This window comes from Leopardus geoffroyi, chromosome E2 (assembly GCF_018350155.1).
Source record: "Leopardus geoffroyi isolate Oge1 chromosome E2, O.geoffroyi_Oge1_pat1.0, whole genome shotgun sequence".
Lineage (NCBI taxonomy): Eukaryota > Metazoa > Chordata > Mammalia > Carnivora > Felidae > Leopardus > Leopardus geoffroyi.
Genome location: NC_059335.1, coordinates 58,544,810 through 58,569,156, shown reverse-complemented (window position 1 = coordinate 58,569,156; position 24,347 = coordinate 58,544,810). Strand labels below are relative to the sequence as shown.

Below are 24,347 nucleotides of genomic sequence, written 5' to 3'. Positions count from 1 at the left end.
ACCCGAGCGGAAGGAGGGCAGCGCCGCCAGCGTCGTAAGAGGGCTGGTCGGGCCGCTTTACGGCGGCGTCGAGAGGCTGCTCTACGGCGGCGTCGAGAGGCTGCTCTACGGCGGCGTCCGGCCAGAAGCGCGAGTGGAGTGTGAGGCGGGCGCGTCGCCTTCTCCCCGGCGGGTTGCTAGTGTGTGGGGAGCCCAGCCCGCCGCGGGGCCGGGCCCGTGCGGGCCTCCGCCAGTCGCGGGGCCGCGCCAGGCCGCCGCCGCCTCACCCCGCTTCTCCGCTGAGGCGCCGGGCGGCCGGGCGGCCGGGCGGGGGATCCAGGCCTGAGCCGGCGCTGGGGCCTCCGGGGCCCTGCCGGGCGCAGTATGCCCGGGGTGAAGCTGACCACCCAGGCTTACTGCAAGATGGTGCTGCACGGCGCCAAGTACCCGCACTGCGCCGTCAACGGACTGCTGGTGGCCGAGAAGCAGAAGCCCCGCAAGGAGCACCTCCCCCTGGGCGGCCCCGGGGCCCCCCACACCCTCTTCGTGGACTGTATCCCCCTCTTCCACGGCACCCTGGCCCTCGCCCCGATGCTGGAGGTGGCCCTCACCCTGGTAAGCGCGGGAAGGGCGGCCTCCCCTCGGAGCGTGCGGGCGGCCCCGGCTGGAAGCGCGGGTGTCCGGCGGGAGCCCGGTGGCGGAGAGCGGGGTGTCCCCGCGGGCTCGGCCTGGCGCCACGGGGCCGCAGCCGGAGCGGCCGCCGTGCCCCCAGAGGCGCTTTAGGTCCGTTCCTCAAACCGGTAGCCTTTGCAGGAACGAGCTGTCGCTAACTGGGTCGGGACTCGACCGCGCTGATGCTTGGGGACCGGGAGGCGCGGGCAGCTGTGAGGAGCTGGGAGTTGGACGCTGCAGCGTGCTTCCCGCGCCGCCTCCCAGCGCCCGTTGGGTATCTGGCTTGGGTGTAGACGCCCTGGTTCCTTGGCGGGCAGTGCCCCGCGGCTCGAGAGTCCAGACGCGTTCGGAGAGGTAGTTGTGACCTGACGGGCACTCCTCCCCTTGAACGTGCGCGACCGCCGTGTAAGGAGAGCCTGTCTGTTCCCGCCCGTGGTTTTTCTTTGTCGAAGTCGTCTCTACCCGCCGCGCGGGGCTCGAACTCACGGCCCCGAGATCAGGAGTCGCACGCCCCACGGACCGAGCCTGCCGGGCGCCCCAGAGGACGCACCCATGGTTTCAAAAGCTGGAGACTGAACTTAAAAAGCGGTAGCAGACCTGCCTCTCAGCCATCGCGCTTGGGTGTGCTGAGCGCCTGCTGTATGCACGTGCGGTGCGGGAGAGGTTTAGCTCAGGGACCAACTGTAATGGAACTCCGGGCAGTAGTTCTTAGGGTCTGGGGAGCAGCGCAGGGAAAAGACCACCTGGGAGGTCCACGGACATGTTCAAACCTCCGAGCGAAATAAACCGGAACCTCAGAGCCGCCTCCTATCTGAGTTGAGATACTGTTTAGTTTCCACTTAAGTACAAATATAAACTACGATCCTTAAGAAAGTTCACACAGAAGGTAGTTGAGTTTGAGAAGGTGTGGCTAGAAATGCTTTGTACTTCACCCCAAGTAAAATGAGCCCGTTTCATAATTGTCCTAATTGGGACACCCGTGGCAGGAAGTCCCCTTGGGCAAATGGCCCCCCAAGGCCGACGGGGCTCGTCTTTGAGGGCCTGCCAAACTGGACCATTGTGTGCATTTCTCCACATCTTCTCAGGGCAGGAGATAAATGAAAGTAGGTATTTATAAAATGCACCCGAGCTGCTCTCGAGGGAATGTGCTGCCAGTACCAAATTGGCCCGGGGGGGGGGGGGGGGGGGGGGGGGGGGGGCAGTTGATGCAAGTGTTTTCATCCAGCTGCCTTAATTACTCTGATCTCAAGGGAATTGCAGGTGCTTGGACATGTGAAATACAGTCACTTGCAGGGAACTAGGTTTCCCAGGAGCACTGATGCAGGATTATTCAGTTTTCCAGTCGTGCGCCAGGCCTGTGCTGGGGGGGGGGGGGGGGGGGGGCGGAAAGGGCTGTGGATCACAGCACCTGCTTAGCCGTTGATCGTGCTCCAAGCAGAAGTACCGTCTCTAACGATAAGTGCCGTATGTGGGCTGGAGCAGAGCGGTGAGGTCCAGGGCTGGCCCAGGCTTGCCGAGTCAGGGAAGGCAGGCTGCCTGGGGAAATGCACTTGCAAGGAATGGCTAGGCGGGCCACCGAAGTGGTAATGGGGGGCGGGGCGGAGAGAACATTCAAGGCAGAGGGGGGACGAGAAAATGGCAGAGAGGGGGAGCTAGAGTGTAGAGTGTTAGGGGATCAAGGGCAGGTTTCAGAGCAACCCGCAGGTCGCACGGGAGTGCGGGCACCATCATGAGGACAGAGGGCCGCCACTGGAGTCGGTTCCACGGGCGCATTTGTGTGCTGGAGTGATGGCTCCAGCCTGCAGCAAGGAGAGTGTTGGGAGAAGTGCATACAGGACCAGAGGCAGAGAGGTGGCCTAAACTGCAGCCTGGATGCAGAGGGGACAGGTCAGACAGAATGAGGAGGAAGAACCCACGGGACTCTGTGACTGGTGACTGATCGTAGCGTGGACATAGGGAGAAGAAAGCAAGGGGGGCGCCTCGATTTCTGCCTTCTGCCTTGGACGACAGTGGTGCCGTTTGTTGAGGGGAAATGAAGACCCAGCATTGAATGTTGCAAAATGGGTCTGGAGCTTGGAAGACGGACGGGCTGGGGATGCAGATTGGGAACGGTGGCTTTGCAATGACTGTTGAGGCTATGAGAGCAGGTCGTATAGGGAGGGGCAGTGTGTGGAATGAGGGGAGAGCTACGGATGGTGCTTTTTCAGGGTGGATGGAAGGGGAATGGGCAGGGGAGTAGCCAGAGGGGTCTGAAGGAAACGCATGTTCTTTAAATCCATTTAAAATCCTGTCAGACGGCCTCAGTTAAGCATCCAACTTCAGCTCAGGTCATGAGCCCACCGTTCATGAGTTCGAGCCCCGCCTCGGGTTCTGTGCTGACAGCTCAGAGCCTGGAGCCTGCTTCGGGTTCTGTCTCCCTTTCTCTCTGCCCCTCCCCTGCTCACACTCTGTCGCTCTCTCAAAAAAAAAAAAAAAAAAAAAAAAAAAAAATCGTATGAAATATCTAAGCGTCTTAAAGACAACTTGAACCTCACTTGGAATTGTCAAAGAATTTTTCTAATTCTTATTCTTAATTAAGCTTTGTAGAGTTAAAGGATTATAGTACGTCCATAAGATAGAAACACAATGCTTGAGAGAATTAAATATACTAACTACAAACAACTGCATTAGAGTCACCTTTACACGAATTTTCCCCAAGGAGCAGAGCTGCCTCCCAAACCACTTAGCTGGGGAGGGAAGATGCCCAGAGGAGACCCAGACTCTTACAATGGCCCAGTGCCACCAGCTTGTTAAGAGGGAAAGGGGCACCCTGTCCCTCTCCCCCTGGCCCTCCCCCACTTACGCTGTCTGAAGAGAGGGAAAGGGGTACTGCGTGGGGCCCTGCTTGATCTTACCCCCCGCCCTTTTACGCTCTGCCCTCACTCTCCACTTAGAGCACTTCCCCAAACATGCCCTTCGGTGTTTGAGTGTCCCGTCCCGCAGAGTTAAGTCTGCACTAGATTCTGGGCCACAACTTCTGTAAGCAGTAAGAACAAGCTGGGGCTCCGCCCTTGCCCAGCAGTGGTGGGTTACATTGGCTCCTCTTATATTGACCTACCCTGAATCACAGCCCCAGCCTTAGACAGGTGTGAAAAAGATGACGATTGAGTACAAATGAAGTAACTTTCAGAGCAAAGTTACAAGGGAAAATTTACGATTTGAGTCTATCCAAAAAAATTTTATCACAACGTATTTAAGTTTATGCCATTCAGCTTTTGACTTAGCAACTTTATAACCTGAAGGCAATGAGGGGTCTCAGCATACGGAGCCACAGTTTATCAGTATATCAGCTATGGAAGATGCGGTTTTAATAAAGCTTCTAAATCCATGAAACTGTATAAATGAGGCCTCATTCTCATGGCTTTTTTCTATTCAGGGAGTTTCATATTGTAATTATTTTTAGTAACTGGGAAAGGCTGACTTGATAAGCAGTCCATCAAAGGGCAACATCAGATTCCTTTGAAAAGCTTTTCATTATAATTTTCCATTTAAAAAAAAAATCCTTCCATTTCTGGGTGCTTTTCATTTTTTTTTTTAAGCACTTATGCCTGTTATTTATCCTTATAACCCTTTGACGTGGGTAGTGACGGAATTATTTCTAATAGCGAAAACCCATAAAATGTTAGCAGGAAAATCAGTGTGGACCTGCTGTTTCTCTAATCCCTTTTCGTCCTTTTGCCCTCAGTTGATTTCCTGGTTCTGCGGAGCAACTTTTGATTACATTCCGCTGAGATGACTTTCTCAATTGCCGGTTGGTCTAACCACCTTGATTCTTCTCCGGAATTCTTTCTGCTGCCTCCATGTGTGCCTTCTCTGTGCTCATTGGCATGGGCCGCTGTCCTCTGGCTCTTTCCTAAGCCCCCTGCCTACTCTGCCTGGTTACCTCCAGAACGTTCACAGCTAGCCTGGGGGACGGAGATGGTTTGCTCCAGGCCCTCTTTCCATTTCTTCCCTCTGAACTTCACCCTCGCCCCATCCCATGTACCTCCAAAGCTCTTTCGTGGATCCAGCTGCTTTCCATCCCGTGGAGAATCAGCACCCAACTCTTCTTCTCGATGCATCTTGCCCTCCCCTTAGGCTCCCAAGACCTGCTTGTTGCCGCAGACGGCAAGGCTCCCAGACACCCCCAGCTTGTGGGTGGCACGTGTGGGAGTGATGCCCTCCTCAGGGTGGCTCTTCTCCTGCCTTACCTGCTTTGTGGCAATGGCAATGGCACGGTCGCATGAGGGAGGTAATACTGCTATGAAAATGATAATGTCACACACGCATGTTAGCAAGTTTGCAGAGAGAAGCTGGTAATTCTTTGTGCACAGCTGAGCTGGCAATGAACGAGTGGGGCCTGGTGCCTTTAGTCGTTCTATGTGTCTGACACGGAACAAGCCAGAAAAGGCACTTGGCACAGGGTGTGGCAGGCTCACGCCACGGTAAAGGTGTCCTCCTTTTGCCTCTGACGAGTAAAAGAAACTACAAGAATAAATGTGGAATTCAGACCCTGTGTGTGGAGCTGTCGTCCTGAGCTGTGGTCTTCGTGTGGGTTGTTCACAGGATGCGTGGCGGGAGAGCAGGGACCGTGGAAGTGGACTCACAGAGAACGGAGATCAGACGCCAGCCGCTCAGTTCTTCTGCCTTGCCCTGCCCCACTTCGGGGCGAGCTGCCTCTTAAATCCACTAAGACTTTTCTTAACAAGCCATTTGGGCTTTCTGAGGATTCGGAAGCCCCTCACCACCTGCCCGCCCCCTCCTTGCCTCCCCTGTTCACACTGCTCGTCTTGTGCTCACGGCTTTTACTGCCTTCCAGGTCACTCACCTGGTGAGGTCTGGTTCCATTTTTGAAACCATCAAGGAAAACTCTTCCATCTTATTAAAGCTTGTTCACTCTGGGGCGCCTGGGGCGCCCAGTGAGTTAAGCGTCTCTCTCGATTTTGGCTCAGGTCACGATCTCACGGTCTGTGAGTTCGGGCCCCACATCGAGCTCTCTGCCGTTAGCACGGAGTCTGCTTGGGGTTCTCTCTATGCCCCTCCTCTGCTTGCGTGCTCACTCGCTCACTCTCTCAAAATAAGCAAATAAGTAAACATTTTTAAAAAAAACTTTTTTTCCACATCTGCCTTTCTGTATTTTCAACTGTCTGTCTATCTGTGGACCATGGACGTGGGTGTGCATGCCCATCACGGGCATCCTTACAGTAAGCTTAGTTGTCCTTGTTTGAATCGTTCAGAAGTTTTAAAACCAAGCCAGAGCCTTTATGAACTGGCTCACTTTTAGGGCAGCCTTTTCAGAGAGTTTTAGAAGCTCGAGGTCATGATGCTGTTTTTCTGCTGAAATTGATTCGACCACTGTGTTTGTCACAAGAATCACCTTCACGTCAGTTACTTTCTGTGCTCCCTGAGCACAGATACAGGTGATCCCACCTGTTTCTGCTGGGGGACGTGTCCTGAACTGTTGCCTCCAGCCCAGGATTGGATCAGGAGCAGCTGAGACAGCTCACGGGGTGGTCAGAACGGCAGCAGGCAGCAAGTAGTGGTCCTTGTACTAAACGTAGCTGTGGTCAGCCAAAAATGATCCCCTGGCGTGTCCACACCCTCATACTTGGAACCCATGAATACGTGACCTTACTTGGCAAAGGGGACTTTGCAGATGAAATTAAGGATCTTGAGGTGGGGAGGCGAGCCTGGGTGATCTGAAGAGCCCAGTGTAATCACAGGGTTCTTATAAGGAGGAGACAGGTGGGGCAGTACAGGGAAAGGAGAGGTGATGACCGAAGCAGAGGTCAGGGTGGTGCAGCCACCAGTCAAGGAATGAGGGTGACCTCTAGGTGCTGGACAAGGCAAGGAGAAGATTCTTCCCTAGAGTTTCCAGAAGGGATCAGCGCTGCTGACCCGTTTTAGATTTGTCTCCGGTTCTGACTGGCTAGAAGGACAAGCCTCACCAGAGAGCCAGGAGAGGGCCTCTCAAGTGGATAGCGAGGACGCACTCAAGAGGCTGGCCTTTGAATAGAAGTAAAAGCTGAGAGGGCGGGCTATGCTGAAGTGTTGAAGGGGCTAATCGTGGGTTTGAGTTCAGGGAATGGGGCCAGATGCCAAAGTTTAGAGCTGGGCTATGTCGTTTGGTGCTACAAAAAAATAGTTTTAGAAAAAAATGAAAGAAGTTACTGCTGTAAGTACCAACAGAAAGTTTCTGGAATCCGTGCCTTTAAGAAGTGATAGAAACAAAATACAAGTGATTGTGGAGTACTTCGCAGCAAAGTTACGGCGAAAGAGCCATTATAAATATTTTGGAGACATAGCCCTAGTCTTTTGGGTGGATGACCAGAACATCTAATTGGTTCATTGAGCCTTGGTTTTGACCCAATATGGTAATTCATGAGCTCTTAGGAGGCCAGAATTATTATTCTAATCCTTGTGCGAGCAGGGAACCTTGGACTGGGACCATCTGGTAATGTCTGCTTTTAGTCACAGAGGACACTGCCTGAGCCCCAAACCAGAATTCAGGAAAAAGAGCAGTACAGCTGTTTTTGTTTTTTGGTTGTTTGTTTTTGTTTTTGTTTTTGTTTTTTTTTAAGGAAAGAAGACTATTTTTAACTAGTTAATTTACTATGAAAAAACTGAGAATCAATTTTATTTCCTCTTCTGATTGGGAATAGAATTTACTGCAGTATGTTATTAAAATTCCATTACGGCAGGGGCACCTGGGTGGCTCAGTCGGTTGAGCGTCCGACTTCAGCTCAGGTTGTGATCTCGCAGTTCATGGGTTCGAGCCCCACGTCAGGCTCTCTACTGACAGCTTGGAGCCTGGAGCCTGCTTGGGATTCTGTGTCTCCCTCTTTCTCTGCCTCTCCCCTGCTCACGCTCTCTCTCTCTCTCTCTCTCTCTCTCTCTCTGTCTCAAAAATAAACATTAAAAAAATAAAATATTTTTTAAAATTCCATTATGGCAAAACAGGAGGACCTTTTGTTGTTTTTAATAATGGGATTAGACCTGCCAGAAGCTAAATCTGATGAGAGAAGAGTGGCATTATAAAATGGACAAAAACTTTGAAAGTCGGCCACCGTGCTCCCATTTAAAAGCATGCCACAGGGAATTGAGTGCACGAGAGAGAGCGTGTGTGTGTGTGCACATGCATACACACCCCCACCTGCCTCTGCCCACAGATGTCCGTGGCCTGTTTACCCCACATCCCAGCATAAAGTGTTTTCATGGTTTGTTGCTAGGAATACAGAAATTTAAATATAATATAAAAAAACTTGGTTTCAAGAGACCGAGATTCCATTCTGGCTCTGCCCCCGGCTGTGTAAATGTATAGGTTTAGTTTGCTTCTCTGTGAGGGATCGATTTCCGGTATCTGAAGGCTTGTTCAAACTCCAGAATGCCTCCATTCTTTGTATCTGACGAGGAGGTGGGTAAAGATGGTCCCCTCCTCCACCTCCCTGCAGTGCTGCCTCTGTGCAACGTGTGTGGGCATTGGGGCCCCTCAGTGAGAGTGATGTGGCCTCCCGTAGACCATGGACAGCAAGCTAGTGTGGCCTTTCTCATGGGAGCACCCATTTTCTTGTAGCTTTCTCCTGGGGACGAGGATTCAGGGATTATACTGTGTCTTGTCCGGGGGTGGGGGGCGGGGGCGGGGGGCAAGGTCTCCTGTGTTTATTAAGAGGTGACATTTAAGAGAAAATCATTCATCTTTTATTCCCAATGTTTGTCTCTTTCAGATTGATTCATGGTGCAAAGATAATAGCTATGTGATCGCCGGTTATTACCAAGCTAACGAACGAGTCAAGGATGCCAGGTATGTCCAAGCCACAACCCTCTGGTGTGAAAGAATGATCATGTGACACACAGTCTCTGATGCGCCTCTTGACCGTCGGTAGGCTCTGTGAGAACAAACCCCTCCTCGCCTTCCGTGCTCGTTTATAGCGTCTGAGAGGAGCTGCGGTGTGGTTAACTTCCAAACAGAAATTGTGACACTTCCATTAATTTGGAATTGAGTTTTGTATAATCCGTATTTTGCTTGAAGGGAATTGACACAATGAAAGCGACAGTCAGGGGCCTCTGATTCCAATCCCAGCTAGGAATGGTGTAGAGCCGAGCATTAGGAAAGACTGCTGCCGTCTTTGGGGACAAATAAAACAACTTTTGGGTTTGGTGCTCTTGGGGTCTGTACCGTGATGAGGATGTAGTGTTTGCAGCTTCCTTCTTGTGGGCCCCTGGTTCTCACTAGTGAGCAAAGGCGAGGACTTCGCTCGCTTCCTGCGTTAGTCTCCTCCTCCACAGAGACAGGGACGGCACACTGGATGTTCGGATAACTTGAGGAGGGCTGGTCCGAGGGTCGTTTCCGAAGGTCTGGGCAGCGTGTAAGGGAACTCACCAGAGGGGAGGGCTCGGACAGAAGGCAGCACCACCAGCCCTGTGCCTAGAGGGACCGAGGGGAAGAGGGCGGTAAGGACGTGCACCTCAAGAGAAGCAGTCCCTCTAGGGACACGGCCAGCAGGGCAAGCCCCAGAGGAGTCGGTACTCTGATCTCCCTGTGATTTCCTCCAGCCGGAAACCAGGCACAGATGGGAGGTGCCCAGCACGGCCCTCTCGCTTGGCTCACGTCGTCAGAGCCACTGACTCCGGCGTCCAAGCAGTTGGGGGCTGCAGTGGACGGTCCCAGAGTTCCTGGGATGCCCGGAGTGCACCCACTTGCTCAGCATAAGTGAGGGAATGGACTCAGGAGCACTTTAGGAAGTAACGCAGTGAGCCGGTGACCAGGTGTTGCTGTCATTGATGAGGCACAGACGTGCTTCAGGGACTGGGTGCGGGCAGGACTCACGGGGAGGCAGCGTGACCAGCCAAGTGCTGGGCTCCAGACAACCCTGGCAAGAGCCCCTGCTTGGATGGCAACATGCAGGCCTCTGTGGTCCCGGGAACCACCACTCCTCCACGGGCTCCTTCTGCATGTGATCCCATCAGCCCCCCGCGCATTGATGACACCACGGCTGCGTCTCTGATCCAGACCTGTTCACGGGACCCTTGTGGTCTCGGTCTTTGTTACGTGAAAGACCGGGCCCAGAAGGACCGGCCCAGGGCCACACGCACGCCGTGAGGGTGGTGCAGAGGCTCTCGCAGCAAGAGCAATGAGGAGCTGCTCTGTGGGGATGACCGGGAAAGCCCTCGGGGAGCAGTGTCATTTGAACGGGCACCCGGGAGTGGGCTTGTCAGGTTCACGTGTAGAGAGAGGAGGGAAGAGCGTCCAGAGAGGGGATGCGTGAGGTAGACACCGGGCGGAAGTGGGCAGGAATCCAGGGCGCACACGGAGGGAAATGCTAGGAAGCAACCCTAGAAAGGTCGGGCTCTAAGGCCTTTGGAACTGCACTTTGTAAGCAGTGGGGAGCTGTCCTCGGAAGGAGGTTTCCTGAACCGAGCAATACCCTCCCACAGGTGCTCTCGCAGAAAGGCGAGGAGACCAGGCAGGAGGTAATGGCACCAGTGTGTTAAGTGTAGAAGCCTCCCTTTCCTTCCCCACCCAGCACACTCCCAAACCCCGGCCTAGCATGGTTGCCCCACGTGTGTGTGCACGGCTCTCATCTGCGTGCCTGTGTGGCTCATGGCGCCTCCGTCTTCCTGCCTCTATTTGGACCTCAGCCCAGCCCAGCCTTCTCCTTCCCAGACACCATTTTCATGCGACTCGTAATCTAGACTTTCCCATTTCCTTCACCTGCTCTGCTCAGGAGGTTTCGCATTCTCTCATCTATGTCTGTTTACGTGCCTACTAAGAGGCCCTTGTCAGATCTGTAGGGGGATTAAAGAGAGCTGGGGGACAAGAGGGCCAGTTACCCTTTAGTCCCTTCTGATGAGTCTCTGCTAGATTTGGGGGGGGGGGGGGGCACTTATCCTCCCAGTGTGTGTGCCAGGACTGTGTGTCATCCTTTCCAACCCTCACGACACTCCGGTGGAGAAAGTCCATGCAGACACGGTCACTGCACAGACGCCACACACACAGCTTGGAAGCTCAGGAGCTACGATTACGCTAACGTCCGTGTCTAATACTATTTGCCGGGAAAACCTTCACTTGTGTCTCAGCCAGACCTAACTTAAGATGTGTCCTTCTTTTAGAAATACCAGCTGATGGACTGTCTCACAGCCTGGGCCTTACAGTCAGGTAGACTTGGATTCGAAACACAGATGACCTACTGATTTGATTCACCTCTTTGGGCTGCAGTGGTCCTGTCTGTAAAATGGTGGTAACAGCTCACGCCTCAGAAACCGGTCTTGAGGACAAAGGGAAGCAACGTATATCATGTTTAGCTTTGTGCTTGGTTGGAAGTGCCAGCTTTGGGCTGTTACTATTACTAGTCCTATGATTGCTTTTTCCAAAAAAGGATCATTCAAATGTACTACTAGGACTATACCAAAAGAAAAAGCTTTTGCACAGCCGAGGAAACCACCAACAAAAAAAGGCAGGCGAGTGAGTTTGAGAAGATGTGTGCAAATGACGTAACCCTTAAGGGGTTAATATCCAAGATGCAGAAAGAACTTCTACAACTCAACACTCCCCCCCCAAAAAAAATAATAAATAATGAGCAGAGGAACAGACATTTTTCCAAAGAAGACGTACAGAAGGCACAACAGTCCCAACAGAGAGGACGCTTGGCATCACTCATCATTAGGGAAATACCAATCAAAAGCACAATGAGATGTCCCCTCACAGCTGTCAAAATGGCTAAAATCAACAACATAAGAAATACCAAGTGTTGGTGAGGATGTGGAGAAAAGAGGACCTGTTGCTGGAGAATGCAAATTGGTGCAGCCTCTGTGGAAGCAGTGTGGAGGGTCCCCCAAAGTTAAGAATAGAACCGCCATATGACCCAGTAATTCCAGTACTGGTATTTAAAGAAAACGAAAACACTAATTAGAAAAGATACATGCTCCGCTGGTCGCAGCACTGTTTACAGTAGCCAAGACCGTGGAAGTAACCTCAGTGCCCATCGGTAGATGAACAGATACGGAAGGTGTGGTATATACACACATAGGATAGTGCTCAGCCATAGAAAATGAGATCTTGCCATTTTTGACAACATGGATGGACCTCAAGGGTATTATGCCAAGTGAAATAAGCCAGAGAAAGACAAATATCATATGATTTCACTTACATGTGGAATCTTAAACTCTTGGGGCACCTGGCTGTCTCGTCAGTGGAGCATGCGATTCTTGATCTCGGGGTTGTGCGTTTGGGCCTCATGTTAGGTGTAGAAATTACTTAAAAATAAAATCTTTTTAAAAATAATAGGGGTGCCTGGGTGGCTCAGTTGGTTAAGGGTCTGACTTCCGCTCAGGTCATGTTCTCGCGGTCTGTGACTTCAAGCCCCACGTAAGACTCCGCGCTGACTGCTCGGAGCCTGCTTCGGATTCTGTGTCTCACTCTCTCTGCCCCTCTCCTGCTCATGCTCTGTCTCTCTTACTCTCAAAAATGAATAAATGTTAAAAAAAAAAAAAAATTTGTTAATAGTAATAAATATAAATAACGAATAACTATTAAATACGGGGGATAAGCTGGTGGTCACGAGAGGGTAGGTGGGTGGGGGGATAGGTGAAATAGATGAAGGGGATTAAGAGGTACAGACTTTAAATTACAAAATAAATGAGTCACAAGGGGCACCTGGGTGGCTCAGTCGGTTAAGCATCTGACTCTTGATTTTGGCTCAGGGTGTGATCTCACAGTTCTTGAGTGCAAGCCCCACATCAGGCTCTGCCCTGACAGCACAGAGCCTGCTTGGGATTCTCTTTCTCCCTCTCTCGCTCTCAAAATAAATAAATAAAATTTAAATAAATAAGCCACAGAGATGAAAAGTACAACATAGGAGACATAGTTCTATTTTTAATGTTTTATTATTTATTTTTGAGAGTGAGAGAGACAGAGGACGAGCAGGGGAGGGGCAGCGAGAGAGGGAGCCACAGAATCCGAAGCAGGCTCCAGGTTGCGAGCTGTCAGCACAGAGCCCGACGCGGGGCTCGAACCCATGAACCGTGAGATCATGACCCGAGCTGAAATGAAGAGTCGCACACTTAACCGACTGAGCCACCAAGGCACCCCAGGAAACATAGTTTTTAAAAAAACCGATCCATATTTTAATATTTTGAGGTGTAACATGTTTGTAGCTACTTTATTAAGCTTAAGGGCATCATGTCAAGTTTTATTATAGTACTTGATAATGACTGGTGTTTTGCTTCCTAATTCAGATTACATGTGGGTGAACGTCAGTACCAGGCACAGCGCCCTGGCCTGAGGTTAGATGCTCAAAAAAAAGCATTTAGGTCGAGAATGTGCGATCTCAGTTCAAGCAGATTTCTGGCTTTGCGAGTGGGGAAGGGGATTGGCAAAGGGGTCTCTGCCTCCAGGGTGCGCCTGCAGGTTTATTTGAGCCGAGTCTTGACGGGAACAAGGGGGTGACCCGGCCTAGGAAGAAGCAAGGGGGTGACGCTGCTCCCATGAAGTGACAGTCCTACGTGAGGAATGCAGTCAGGGCTGAGGCTGGTCAGGATTTGAGAGTAAGGGCGTGATGCCAAAAACTGTAAAGTGGCATTTCTTTCAAATACTTTTTCAACTCATTAACTACAATTTGACTTTTTTCAAAAGAATGCGTTTTAAATTTGAGTTTCGGGGCATCTGAAGAGGTTGTTGTTTTTAATGAATGTTTCTTGACCCCTTCCTGATAAAAGTCGCTAGCTACTATGAGTGATCATCATAAATGTTAGGACGATGGTTTTAGAAGCGTCTTCATGGCAGAAGCTTCACGAGTCTCAGAAGATCACTTAGCAAACACCGACTTCTTTTCTCTGCATCTGAGGCGTGAGTTAGGGACGTCGGATTGTGTCTGGCCCGCGTTTCATGGGTGAATAGGCAGGCCTCCTCCGTGGCTCCAGTCCCCCTCCTTGCCATTCGCCACTCGAGCCGTGGTAACTGGGCGCCTGCCGGCTCCTGGTAAATGCGGCACGGCTGTGCGTCCCTTGCCAGGCTTTCCGTGGTGGCCTGAGGGACAGCAGTCCCTGGGGCCCGTTCTCCTTTAGACTGCTTTGTTGTTTTTGCGTCATTTTTTCTAATCCTGCAGACTTACAGGCATCACATCACTGCAAATTCTCAATTTTGGACGTGAAAATGGAGTAATTAAATAAAATAACTCATTTTCCTAAGACATTGTTAATCGGACTTTTTTTTTTCCCCCAGCTCAGTCACAGCATAATCGTATGTTTCCTTAGGTAAACCCCATAATTATCCATGTGATTTTGTGGCCGTTAAAATATATTATGTCTCCGTCCTTGGTTCAAAAAGCTGAGACTCTTCGTTGTGCGGGGCAAAAATAAGATGCACAGAAAGATCTGTGCGCCAAGGGTTAGGTGTTAAAGCGCTTCAGGAATAAACAGAGTTTAGAGGCAGGCCACATGGACCCCCGCCGGGGCAGTGTGGCGAGAACAGAGTTTTCTGGGCATCGTGGGCGGGAAGGGATTCGGTAAGCAGAGAGCAGGTTGGAAGGGCATCCCAAACAGGGAACAGTGTGAGTGCCGGGGAGGAGCACGCGAGGGAGACCGTATGCAGGCCGTTGCACTGAGGCTAAAGACACACAAAGCACTGCTCCTGTGTGTAGGAACGGTAGCTGGTCCACAGGGAGGAAGGCGGGACGCACGAGGCTGAGCACAGCGGACTCTTCTCTCCCAAGCTTTGATGAGTCGCAGGAAACAGACTGGAAGTTTCATTTTAGGAAGTTTGATCTGAAGATACACGAAATAAGAGCCTAGAAAACGAGGCCGGTTAGGAAGCAGTTTTGGGAAAACCCAGGTGTAGGGTGACAGCCTGAGCACAGTGAGTGGGAGGAGAGCAGAGGAAGCCAAGGCAAGGGAAGAGTCTCCAGCACCCGGTGAGGGTCAAGGGGGAGTGGGCAGTCAGAGAAGGTAGAGCGGGAGGTTCCAGCTGGGCCGCAGGGCCGGGGGGAGGATGAGGGTGCTTGGCAGGCCTCCGGGGTGCAGACCCTCGAAGGTGAGGGGGTGGGTACCCAGGTGGCACGAAGAGACAAGACTGCCGGCTTATTAAAGAGTGAGATTGGCTGAAATTTCAGAAACACGGGTGAAAGGAGACAGGTTGGACAGAGGGAACCAGGCAAACAGTGCTTTTTCCCATGGAGGAAGAGACCGGCTCAGATTTGGAGCGGGGCAGGGGCCACTAAAGGAGACCCTGAGGAGGAGGTCTGCGTGGAGGGGCCCCCGGGTGCGAGGAGGCCTCTGCCTGAGATGGGATCAGAAAACAGCCAGGGTGGCGAGGGTAGTGCAGGGATGCTGCGGGAGCCTCTCTAGTCTGCTCTGTGGACTCAGGGGTGCAAGTTGTCACTTAGCGAGGTCGGGATGGGCCGGAGCCAGCGATTGGAGGCTGACGAGCGTGGAGAAGATTTGGAATGGCCTAGAAATGTTTAACCTTAAAAAGAAAAGGCGGCCGACTCCATTGCCAGCAGCCGAGAGGTGGATGGAGTCCCTCTGTGAGTAGGTGTGTGATGAAGCGGGCGGCCAGGGAGGCGTCAGAGGGCGGGAGCTCCGAGCGTGTGCTGCGCTCTCCTCTCCTCTGGCTCCAGGGGGCCCTTCTGCTCAGGGTGCCTCTGCCGGAAGGCAAGGGCCCGCTTCGCGCCGTGCTCCCCGTGGCCCGACAGCACTCCCTACCCTCGGCACAAGTCCCTGCGGCTGACCGCGACGGCCAGAAGCCGCCTTAGCAGGCGTGACGAGCGCGCACAGGTTACCGGCACCGCCCTCTGCCTCCGTGCTTGTGAGCCCTGCCCCCGGGGAGACCGTTGGACGGCGTCCACTAGAACGACTGTCAGCTCACTGCCGCGTCTTTTGCAGTCCGAACCAGGTTGCAGAGAAGGTGGCCTCCAGAATCGCCGAGGGCTTCGGCGATACCGCCCTCGTCATGGTGAGTCACTCTTGGGCGCTGTCGCGTTTTCTGCTGCCGGACCGGCTGCCGAGCGTTCTCTTGCTCACGCGGAGCTTTCTCGTGTAAGCGGTCTCCTCTCCGCAGAGGCTCCGTCAGACCAGTGCCGCCCTTCGTGGCCTCCTCCCGGCTGCAGACCGCAGGCGCAGTGTGAATGCCGCTGGGGCGCGGCCCACTCCACGCCTCCAGGAGGGGCGGTCGTTCCAGCTCAGTGGTCCTCAGAGTGGGGCTCTGTGCCAGCGGCATCAGCACCACCTGGGAACGTGTCGGAAATGCAGATTCTCAGGGCCCAGCAGGCTGCTTGAATAAGCTTCCAGATGATCCTGATGCACGCTCAAGTGTGAGAGCCGTTGAATCAGAGCAGCCGACAGCCCAGAGGGAAGGAAGAAGTCAGGCAGACGGTAGCAAACCTCAAACCCTTGGTGCACAACCTCAGTTCAGACAGACTTCTAACAGGGGGGCAAAGCTCTGCTTTTGTGAGAAAGATGTGAGGTACTGAGTACTTACTCTCCGAACAGTTAATCTCGGGCCACTCGAGGTGTGATGGCACGCATCGGGTTTGCGGAGTCCGCGCACCGTGTGGGGGTGTCTGTCCGGGCCGGGGGCTTCGGCTGCCGCCTCGAGCCACAAGGAGGCGCCTGAGGCCTTCCACCAGGGTGCCGGCTGCCGCTCCCCATCAGCTCTGTTCACGAGCGCGTCCTTTGTCTTGTGCGCAGGTGGACAACACCAAGTTCACGATGGACTGCGTGGTTCCCACGATCCACGTGTACGAGCACCATGAAAACAAGTGGCGGTGCAGAGACCCACACTAGTGAGTGCCGTGTCCTCGCGGCGGCCCCGTGCGGTGTGCTGGGGGCTGCTCCCACGGGAAAGCCGGCCCGGCCTCTGGTTTCGAGAGAGCGTATTCTCCAGGGGGGTGTGCAGACCTCACACAGAAAGCGTGCATGCTCCCTGGCTCCTGAGAGAAGCTGAGCGCTACTCCGGGGTCCCCGCCCCGCCCCCGGGCCCCCTTTTTCGGGCCTCTGCTGTGGTTATTTGTAAGCACTCTGAAAGCATCTGCCATCCCCCTCCGGCTTCTTCAGAATTTCGTTTGGAAGGGGCTCCTTCGTTTCTCAACCATGCCCCGTGCTCTTTAGGCACATCTTTGTTTAAAACATTCGTGGGTGCTGGCATCCGTGACTGTCTTCCTTTGTCCCACTGTGTGTGTGGCCGGTTTTCTGTGTGCTCTGTTGGAAAGCCACCTGTTCTTTGCCGAGGGCCTGATCTCTCCTGTTTCGCCTTGTAGTGATTACTGTGAAGACTGGCCAGAGGCCCAGAGGATCTCCGCGTCGCTCCTGGACAGCCGGTCGTACGAAACACTTGTGGATTTCGATAACCACCTAGATGACATTCGGAATGACTGGACAAACCCGGAGATCAATAAAGCTGTCCTGCACCTGTGCTAGGGAGGGGTGTTAGTGACTGCTGTCTGGCTACGTCCACTGCACGGAAGAAGAAAGCTATTTTTCAGTGTAAATAACATCTCTCCCATAGCCCGTGTGGAGAGCTGGCCGTTCTCAGAGGTGGCACGTGTCCTGACAGAGGGCAGGATGTCCATCTGCCGGCTTTTTAATGCAGTCGCTAGAAGAGGGGTGCAGACTGTCCCATCCGACTGCCCCTGTGGAGTCCTTCCCAGTTGTATGTTGCTCTAATCCTCCAAGTCAAAGCTGTTTCTGCCTGTCCAAGATTGTTCCTATTAAACAGTTTTAACCTTTTATAATCTGGAGAGAATGCTTCTTAAGTCTTACGAACTACCTTTAACAGAAAAAGCCCAGATTGGTACTTGAGTGTTTGTGGCTTTTCATCCCGTTTGGGTTCGTGTCCGGTCCCGGGATCGGGTGCATGGCGGGCTGGTGTCCGCAGTGGGGAGCCTGCAGCCCTGAACCGCGCGGCCCCACACCCGTCGGGCGCACGTCGCTGCCGCGACCACACAGTGGGAACGATGCCACTGTCGCCCGAGAAACCTTCATCGTGAAGGGTAAAAACAGCCACTGCTGATAGTAGGAATTCGCGCGGGAGCACGGTTGTGATGCTTCTCAGTCAACCAGAAAGCTCGTGAACCTGTGGGACCGAAAAAGGGAAAAGGGAACCGTATTAAGATGACCTTTGCAAGGCGGAAATCAGTCCCAACTCCTAACTCACTCGCATGATGATCCAAATGGTTCTAATCTGTTCTGTAATTGTTTCTTTTGTATTTGAAGCAACAAAAGCAACACCAAACTTAGACTCGCCACGCTTCACAGAGCGCCGCGAGCTCTGTGGTTGGAACAGGTGGTCAAGCTCTGTAATGCAATCCGAGGAGAGGACGAGGGGGCTCTATGGTACCGCGGCATTTTTTCTCTCCTGCAGGAGTCCTTTTCTCCGCCCTTTCTTCAGACACCTCTCCCCCTTAGCTTCTGAAGCTGGCGTTCCTTCACGTGAGGACACGGACAGAGGGGTGACGGGTCGGAGAGCGGGGAGCCGTCTCGTTCCGAGTGGGTCTGTGTTTGTTTCAGAAAGGGAGCATTTACCACCAAAGAAAGCTCTTTTCCTGGGATTAAAACCAGCACGTGCTACAGCGGCCCAAGGCCAAGGGGAGCTGGCAGAGCTGGGTGGAATGGAGGTGTGGCCAGGGCTGTAACTCGGGAGGCATTTTAAAGACCGACTCTTGTTGTACCTTGTGTTCACCTCTCTGTGGGATTCTTGTGCTCATTTTTCCCACCAGCTTCCCAGGAAAGCTGTGCCTCCCTCCTGTCTGGATTTCGGCCTAGAACCAGGTTCCCGCTCTGCGGCTGAGTCAGCCTTAGGTTTTCAGAAGAAAGCGTGTTAAATATTCCAAAAGGAGGAATGTAGGTTTAGAAGAACAAAAACACATTTCCCAAGTGCACACACCTCCTACATCCTTGTAAAAACAGCAGAAGCCCGTGCCGGGCTCCCCCCACCTCGCCACCCAGCCTTGTGGTAAGGTCCCCGGGCCTGTGGTCTCCCTGGCGCCAAGAACCAGATTGTTTCCTCCCCAGGATAAAAGTGAGAAGCTGCCCGGTAGCCACGCATTTGTATTCTTCCTTTGCCTTTTTGTAGAAAAGGCTTTAAGGAATGACACAAAGCATATTCGTGTACTGAGAAACTCTGTCCATCAAAATCTTAAATCTGAAGGGATCTGAGGGCAGGCGCGGGGCGGGGTGTGGTTGTGCAGAGATGTCCCGTCAGACCCAGCCGTGTGCTCAGAATCACCCTGGTGGATGTTGTGGTCTCTACCATAGCACCCATCCAGTACGAAACGGGCAGGATAAATTATTAATGGAAAAAATGTCATTTCCATTTCTAACCATGGTCGCCTGAAGAACTGGGGACACCGAACGTGGAAAAGTCAGCAGGAACTTCACAAATAACAAAAGCGCTGTGCTTGCTAGAAGAAAATCAGTCTTGCTAATTCTAATTGAGTTAGGGTGATTTAGAATGCAAAACAACTTAGAAATCTTGAGCAGTTTAAATTTTTTATGTTTATTTCTGAGAGAGACAGAACACAAGCCGGGGAGGGGCAGAGAGGGAGGGAGATAGAGAATCCGAAGCAGGCTCCAGGCTCTGAGCTGTCAGCACAGAGCCCGACGCGGGGCTCGCACTCACGAATCGCGAGATCGTGACCTGAGCCGAAGTTGGCCGCTGAACCAACCAACTGAGCCGCCCCGGGGGCCCCGCAATTTAAATCTTCAAGTCTGTTTTCCCGGCATCTGGTGTTTTCAAGCCTCCTTGGTGTAAAAAGTCCTTGTGTAATTAGCTCTGGTTGTACAGCTTATTTTTCTGATACACTTGAAAACCTGTTGTTTCTGCATGTGATGATTCTCAGCTACGAAAGAAAAATGCTTGCTTCCGTAAGGGCCCCTCTTTGGTATTGTATGTATCTTGACACAGTAGCTACTTTATGACATTATGGTAGGCAGATGCTAGAAGAGCCAGGGGAATCAATCTTTGTACCCTGCGGGCATTTTTAGCCACGTTAGCAAAGAGAGCGCAGTCTAAAGATAGACTTCCGTTTGACTAGTTGACATTTCTTGAGGCTTTCCATCAACTCAGTGCCTCTTAAACGTGGGATTTTTTTTCCCTTCAATACCGACAAGGCCTGGCAGCAAATGATGGTTTGTGTCCCCTTGGCAACTCTCAGGTAGGCAGTTAAGAGCGCTCCGGCTTCATTTGCATATGCTTTAGAGTCCAGGGGGTAACTTGAATATTTTTATCCCCATAATCTTGACTTGTGTCTCCTTAAAAATGTCGAAGAGGGGCGCCTGGGTGGCGCAGTCGGTTAAGCGTCCGACTTCAGTCAGGTCACGATCTCGCGGCCCGTGAGTTCGAGCCCCGCGTCGGGCTCTGGGCTGATGGCTCAGAGCCTGGAGCCTGTTTCCGATTCTGTGTCTCCCTCTCTCTCTGCCCCTCCCCCATTCATGCTCTGTCTCTCTCTGTTCCAAAAATAAATAAACGTTGGGAAAAAAAAAAAAAATTTTTAAAAAAAAAAATGTCGAAGATACCTTCGAATGGGATGCAAAATCTGATCAGCTTTCTGTGTCTTAGAATAAATTGCTTTTCTTCTGAGAGTCCTTTTGTTCCTTAAGGATCAACTTGTTGGGGTGGCTGTTTCCTTGCAGGGACCTGAAGGTTTTTCTTTAGATTATGAGATCGAGTCCAGCTCTAGAGCTGCCAAGAATTGTGTTCTTGGTCTTTTGCTTTGAAAGCAGTGTGTCTGGTGCCAGCGAAGCATCCGCTTGAATTTGACTGGAGGGAACCTTTGGCTCAAACTTGTGTTGCCTCGCAAAGCAGAGAGAGTAACATACTATATTTAGGGCTGTCTGAACAAACGTTCCAGATACCAATTACAAACCTGTAAATAATTGCATTTCAGAATCATCGTGAAGTTGCGTGGGCAAGGCTCCTGGCCTGGCACAGTCCCCAGTGGCCGGGGAGCCTGTCCCGAGGCAGGACACTGGCCAGTTCGCCGAGGGCCCTGGATGCTCCTCGGGCACTGAGGATTAAGTGAAGCCCGAGGTGGACAGGATTTGGTGCCATCCGGGTCCCTGCTCTGCATCTGCCTCGTTACTAGAGAAGAGTCGACCGTCTCAGAGTCGATTTTCTCACAAGGGAGAATCTTCCCGTTGCCTCCCGCCGTGCCTCACCCCGCCTTAGGTGACCGCACGAGGCAGCAGGGTCTGGCGCCAGCCGGCGGAAGGGGCTGTGTGGCAGTGAGTGGCCCAGCGTGCCAGGTGTGAACCCCAGCTCTGCCACCTTTGCTCTGCGGCTGCGTGCAAGGTGTGTCTCGTGTCCCGTCAAACGTGGGGCGGTGACGCCTGTTTGCGGGAACGTCGTGAAGACCCCATGTGCTGGCACTTAGCGGGACACCCTAGGGCTGCGCTGAGGAAGGTTCTTCACTGCTCATGTTGTCGCGGTTCCAGGCCGGACCGAGAAAGAACAGAGTGCTTACTCAGTAGACATCCAGGGCACGTTTGTCGAATGAATAAGTAAGCGAAAGCAGCCTTCTCGAAAGACAACAGCAGCTTATATCTAACCCTTTCCTCACGTTTACCTTCCCAACCCCGCTATGATGTCACAGGGCCTCGTCTGCGTTTTGCAGGGGGAACCAAGGCACGGGTGTTGACGTGTCTGCCCAAGACACAGACCAGAAGGGAAGGTGAGGCAAGGGCTCCAGGTGTGGCCCGTCTCCTAGGAGACCGGGAGCAGAAAAGCCCCAGCCCGGTGCTAACACGTTTGCGTCCTCACTGTGACGTCAGTGTATGCTCATGTCAGAAGATGGCAAAGAAATAAAGTTACTCCCTGCCCCCATCCTCCGTCCCCCTCCCCCCCAAAGACAAGGTAGAAAGTCAAATGTGCAGTGATGTCCTTGGATATTGAGATGCAAAGAACTTGGAGGACCTTACGACATAATTTAAGATATAGAAGGTATAAATACAAGGAAAATATTAGGAAATTTGTGCAGATTCCTGGGCCCAGACCCCAAGCATCCCAATTCATTGAGATTCTGGGCCCAAAAGTTGGCATTTGTGGCAGGTAGATTCAGATCCACAGAAATCCAGAGATTGACCCAGTGGTACCCAGACAACCAGGACCTGAGGAGCTGGACCATAAGGCTGGCACTGTGAAACCTAATTAGGCAGGTCAGCAGCTGAGAACTCACAGCTCGACCGGGCTCACACTGGCAGAATTCAGGGCTCCTGAGTGAACTCTGTCTCAGCGGGGAGCTTCTTTGATTTTTTTCTTTTTTAAAACATATTACACACACAATGCACAAAATGTATGCTTCACATTTGAACAGTCAGAAACAGACTGATGGCTTTTGAACAATCTCATAGCCCTAGACCCAGGATGATAGAGCAAGGTCAATGTCTTAACACTCCCTCTGCCTTCTGAGGTGTCCTACACGTCTTTAAATTGTTTTGTAATGTCTATTTATTTTTGAGAGACAGTGTGAGCGGGGAAAGGCAGAGAGGGAGACAGAATCCGAAGCAGCCCCAGGCTCTGAGCTGTCAGCACAGAGCCCGACGTGGGGCTCGAACCCACAAACCTTGAGATCATGACCTGAGCCAAAGCCGGACGCTTAACCGACTGAGCCACCCAGGTGCCCTGCGTCTTTAATTTTCAAAGTTTGGGCTCCAGTCTGTCCTGTGCTGCTCCTTTCCAGGAGGTGCCTTTATAGTGAGACTCATGTGGCTCCCCAGAGCCCCGCCCTGGCCCCCATGTATTAAGACATACCCACAGGGACCTACTGCAGATCAGCTCAGACAAAAAAAGGTACAAACTAAAAGTCATCTGAACTCTCACCATTTGCTGATATCCTTCTAACTACCTCTCCCTAAATGTCGGAACTCTGGATCTTTGAATTCTCAAGTCTTAGATTTGAATTTATGAAAAGAGATGTGCCATGAAACCCCTTTATAAGAGTGTAATTCTTTCTTTCTTTCTTTTTCTTTCTTTCTTTCTTTCTTTCTTTCTTTCTTTCTTTCTTTCTTTCTTTCTTTCTTTCTTTATTGAAATTTATAGTCAAATTGGTTTCCATACAACACCCAGTGCTCATCCCAAAAGGTGCCCTCCTCAATACCCATCACCTACCCTCCCCTCCCTCCCACCCCCTATCAACCCTATAAGAGTGTAATTCATATTTGCTGGAGTACATAAACAGTTTATTTCCGAACTGTTACGTTGCTCACTTACATTCGTCTCCTAAATTCAACCCTTGGTGTTGGCGGTCTTTAATTTCAGACATTTTGGTGGTTTGTGGTGGCATCTCGTGGATTATTGGTCTATGTCTAAAACGATACAGCTTCCAGAAGGTAACAGAAGAATGTATTCATGACATGGGCTCAGCAAAGATTTTTCGACAGGACCTATAAAGAAACAATCCGTTGTACTCTGTTGAGATCAAGAGCTTTTGTTCATTTAAAAGACATAATCAGGGTTGTGAAAAGGGAGGCCACAGGGCAGAAGAAAAGATTTATGATACAGTTACTCAGCCGAAAACTCCAATGTGTCTACCCAAATATATTAAAAAACTACAGATCAGTCTTTAAAAATAGACAGCCCAGCTGATCAGGCGCTTCCCAAAAGAAGATATCCACACAGCCAGCGAGCGTATGAAAATGTGCTCCACGAATGTCATCAAGGGGAAGCAAATTAAAAACACGGGAGTCTGTTTGTTAACGGGAAGAAAATGTCAGGAAGCAGAACCGTCCCCGTGTGCACAGCTCAAATGCCCCAGTGATCCCCGGACCGCTTCACACAACCGTGACTCAGGGTCAGAACCACCCCCCGCCCCGAGACACAGCATCCGGCTCCTTCGGTCCTGGAGTAGCGGAAGCTTGAGATTCCACTTTAATGCCTGGCCCAGGCAAACAGGGAGCAGCAGTTACTGATGTGAGGACCTCGGCTGGGTTTCTCCCAGCCTACGTAGGACATGTACCTCTGCAGGACTTAAAGGAAGACCCCTCCTGTGGCCGCCTGCCTCCGCCATCCCGGCCTCCCTCCTTGTCCTGTCCCGAAGTTCAGACCTAGTCTTTCCAGAGTGGAATTGTTCTCTTAATCACCCATAATGCCTGGAATTTACTCAGCACCTGCCTTCTGAGGAGCCCAAAGTCATTTGCAGATCCTGCTGATAAAATGGCTGCCCCGTGGTCAAGCTCTCTGCTAAATTACGTCTGTGCTAAGAGGTAGTTTTCAAAAGGGCTCCTCGACAGTCCTGGAGACCTGGGGCGCCTTTATGAGCCGGCTCTGTGCCGGCTGGAGCCCTGGGAGGAAGGCACTGTTCATCCAGGCTTTACAGGATTATCCGGGAGGGATGGTGGTGTTCTTCGTCATAATTATGGACTCAAGTGCAGCTATCCAGGTGGGCTGGTGCACCTGCCAACGCAGCCACGCTCTGTGCCACCGCTCACAGCTAGGCAGAGGGCAACCGAGGCAGGGCTGATCCCAGGACAGTGGGGAGGCTGGAAGCAGAGAAGAGGGGAGGAGGGTGTTTTGGTTGTGGGACCGGTACAGCAAGGCAGATGGGGAGAAGCCCAGGACCCAAAGGAAGTTAGGACCTACCTGCGCATTTCCCCATTTTCAGCAAGGGGTCCCTTGGCTCCCTTCCCGGATGTTTCTCCCAAGCAGCCCACCGTGCACACGGGCCGCACGCAGGCAGGGCTGCAGGCCCCCT

General features: G+C 52.2%; 1 protein-coding gene across 1 annotated transcript; it reads left to right on the top strand.

Annotated features, from left to right (window-relative positions):
• Positions 1-107: 107 nt before the first annotated feature.
• On the top strand, positions 108-17,388 carry EMC8 (ER membrane protein complex subunit 8). Its single transcript, XM_045439901.1, has 5 exons — positions 108-594; positions 8,394-8,470; positions 15,547-15,616; positions 16,351-16,445; positions 16,920-17,388. The coding sequence occupies exons 1-5, from the start codon at positions 364-366 to the stop codon at positions 17,077-17,079; spliced, it is 633 nt and encodes a 210-aa protein (XP_045295857.1). The 5' UTR covers positions 108-363; the 3' UTR covers positions 17,080-17,388.
• The last annotated feature ends 6,959 nt before the right edge of the window (positions 17,389-24,347 follow it).

What these genes read in the sequence shown, in the direction of transcription:
- EMC8 (XM_045439901.1), top strand. Translation starts at nt 364, where the DNA reads ATGCCCGGGGTGAAGCTGACCACCCAGGCTTACTGCAAGATGGTGCTG. An exon ending in TGGAGGTGGCCCTCACCCTG is followed by an intron (nt 595 to 8,393) that starts GTAAGCGCGGGA and finishes TGTCTCTTTCAG; the next exon opens with ATTGATTCATGGTGCAAAGA. An exon ending in CGGTGCAGAGACCCACACTA is followed by an intron (nt 16,446 to 16,919) that starts GTGAGTGCCGTG and finishes TTCGCCTTGTAG; the next exon opens with TGATTACTGTGAAGACTGGC.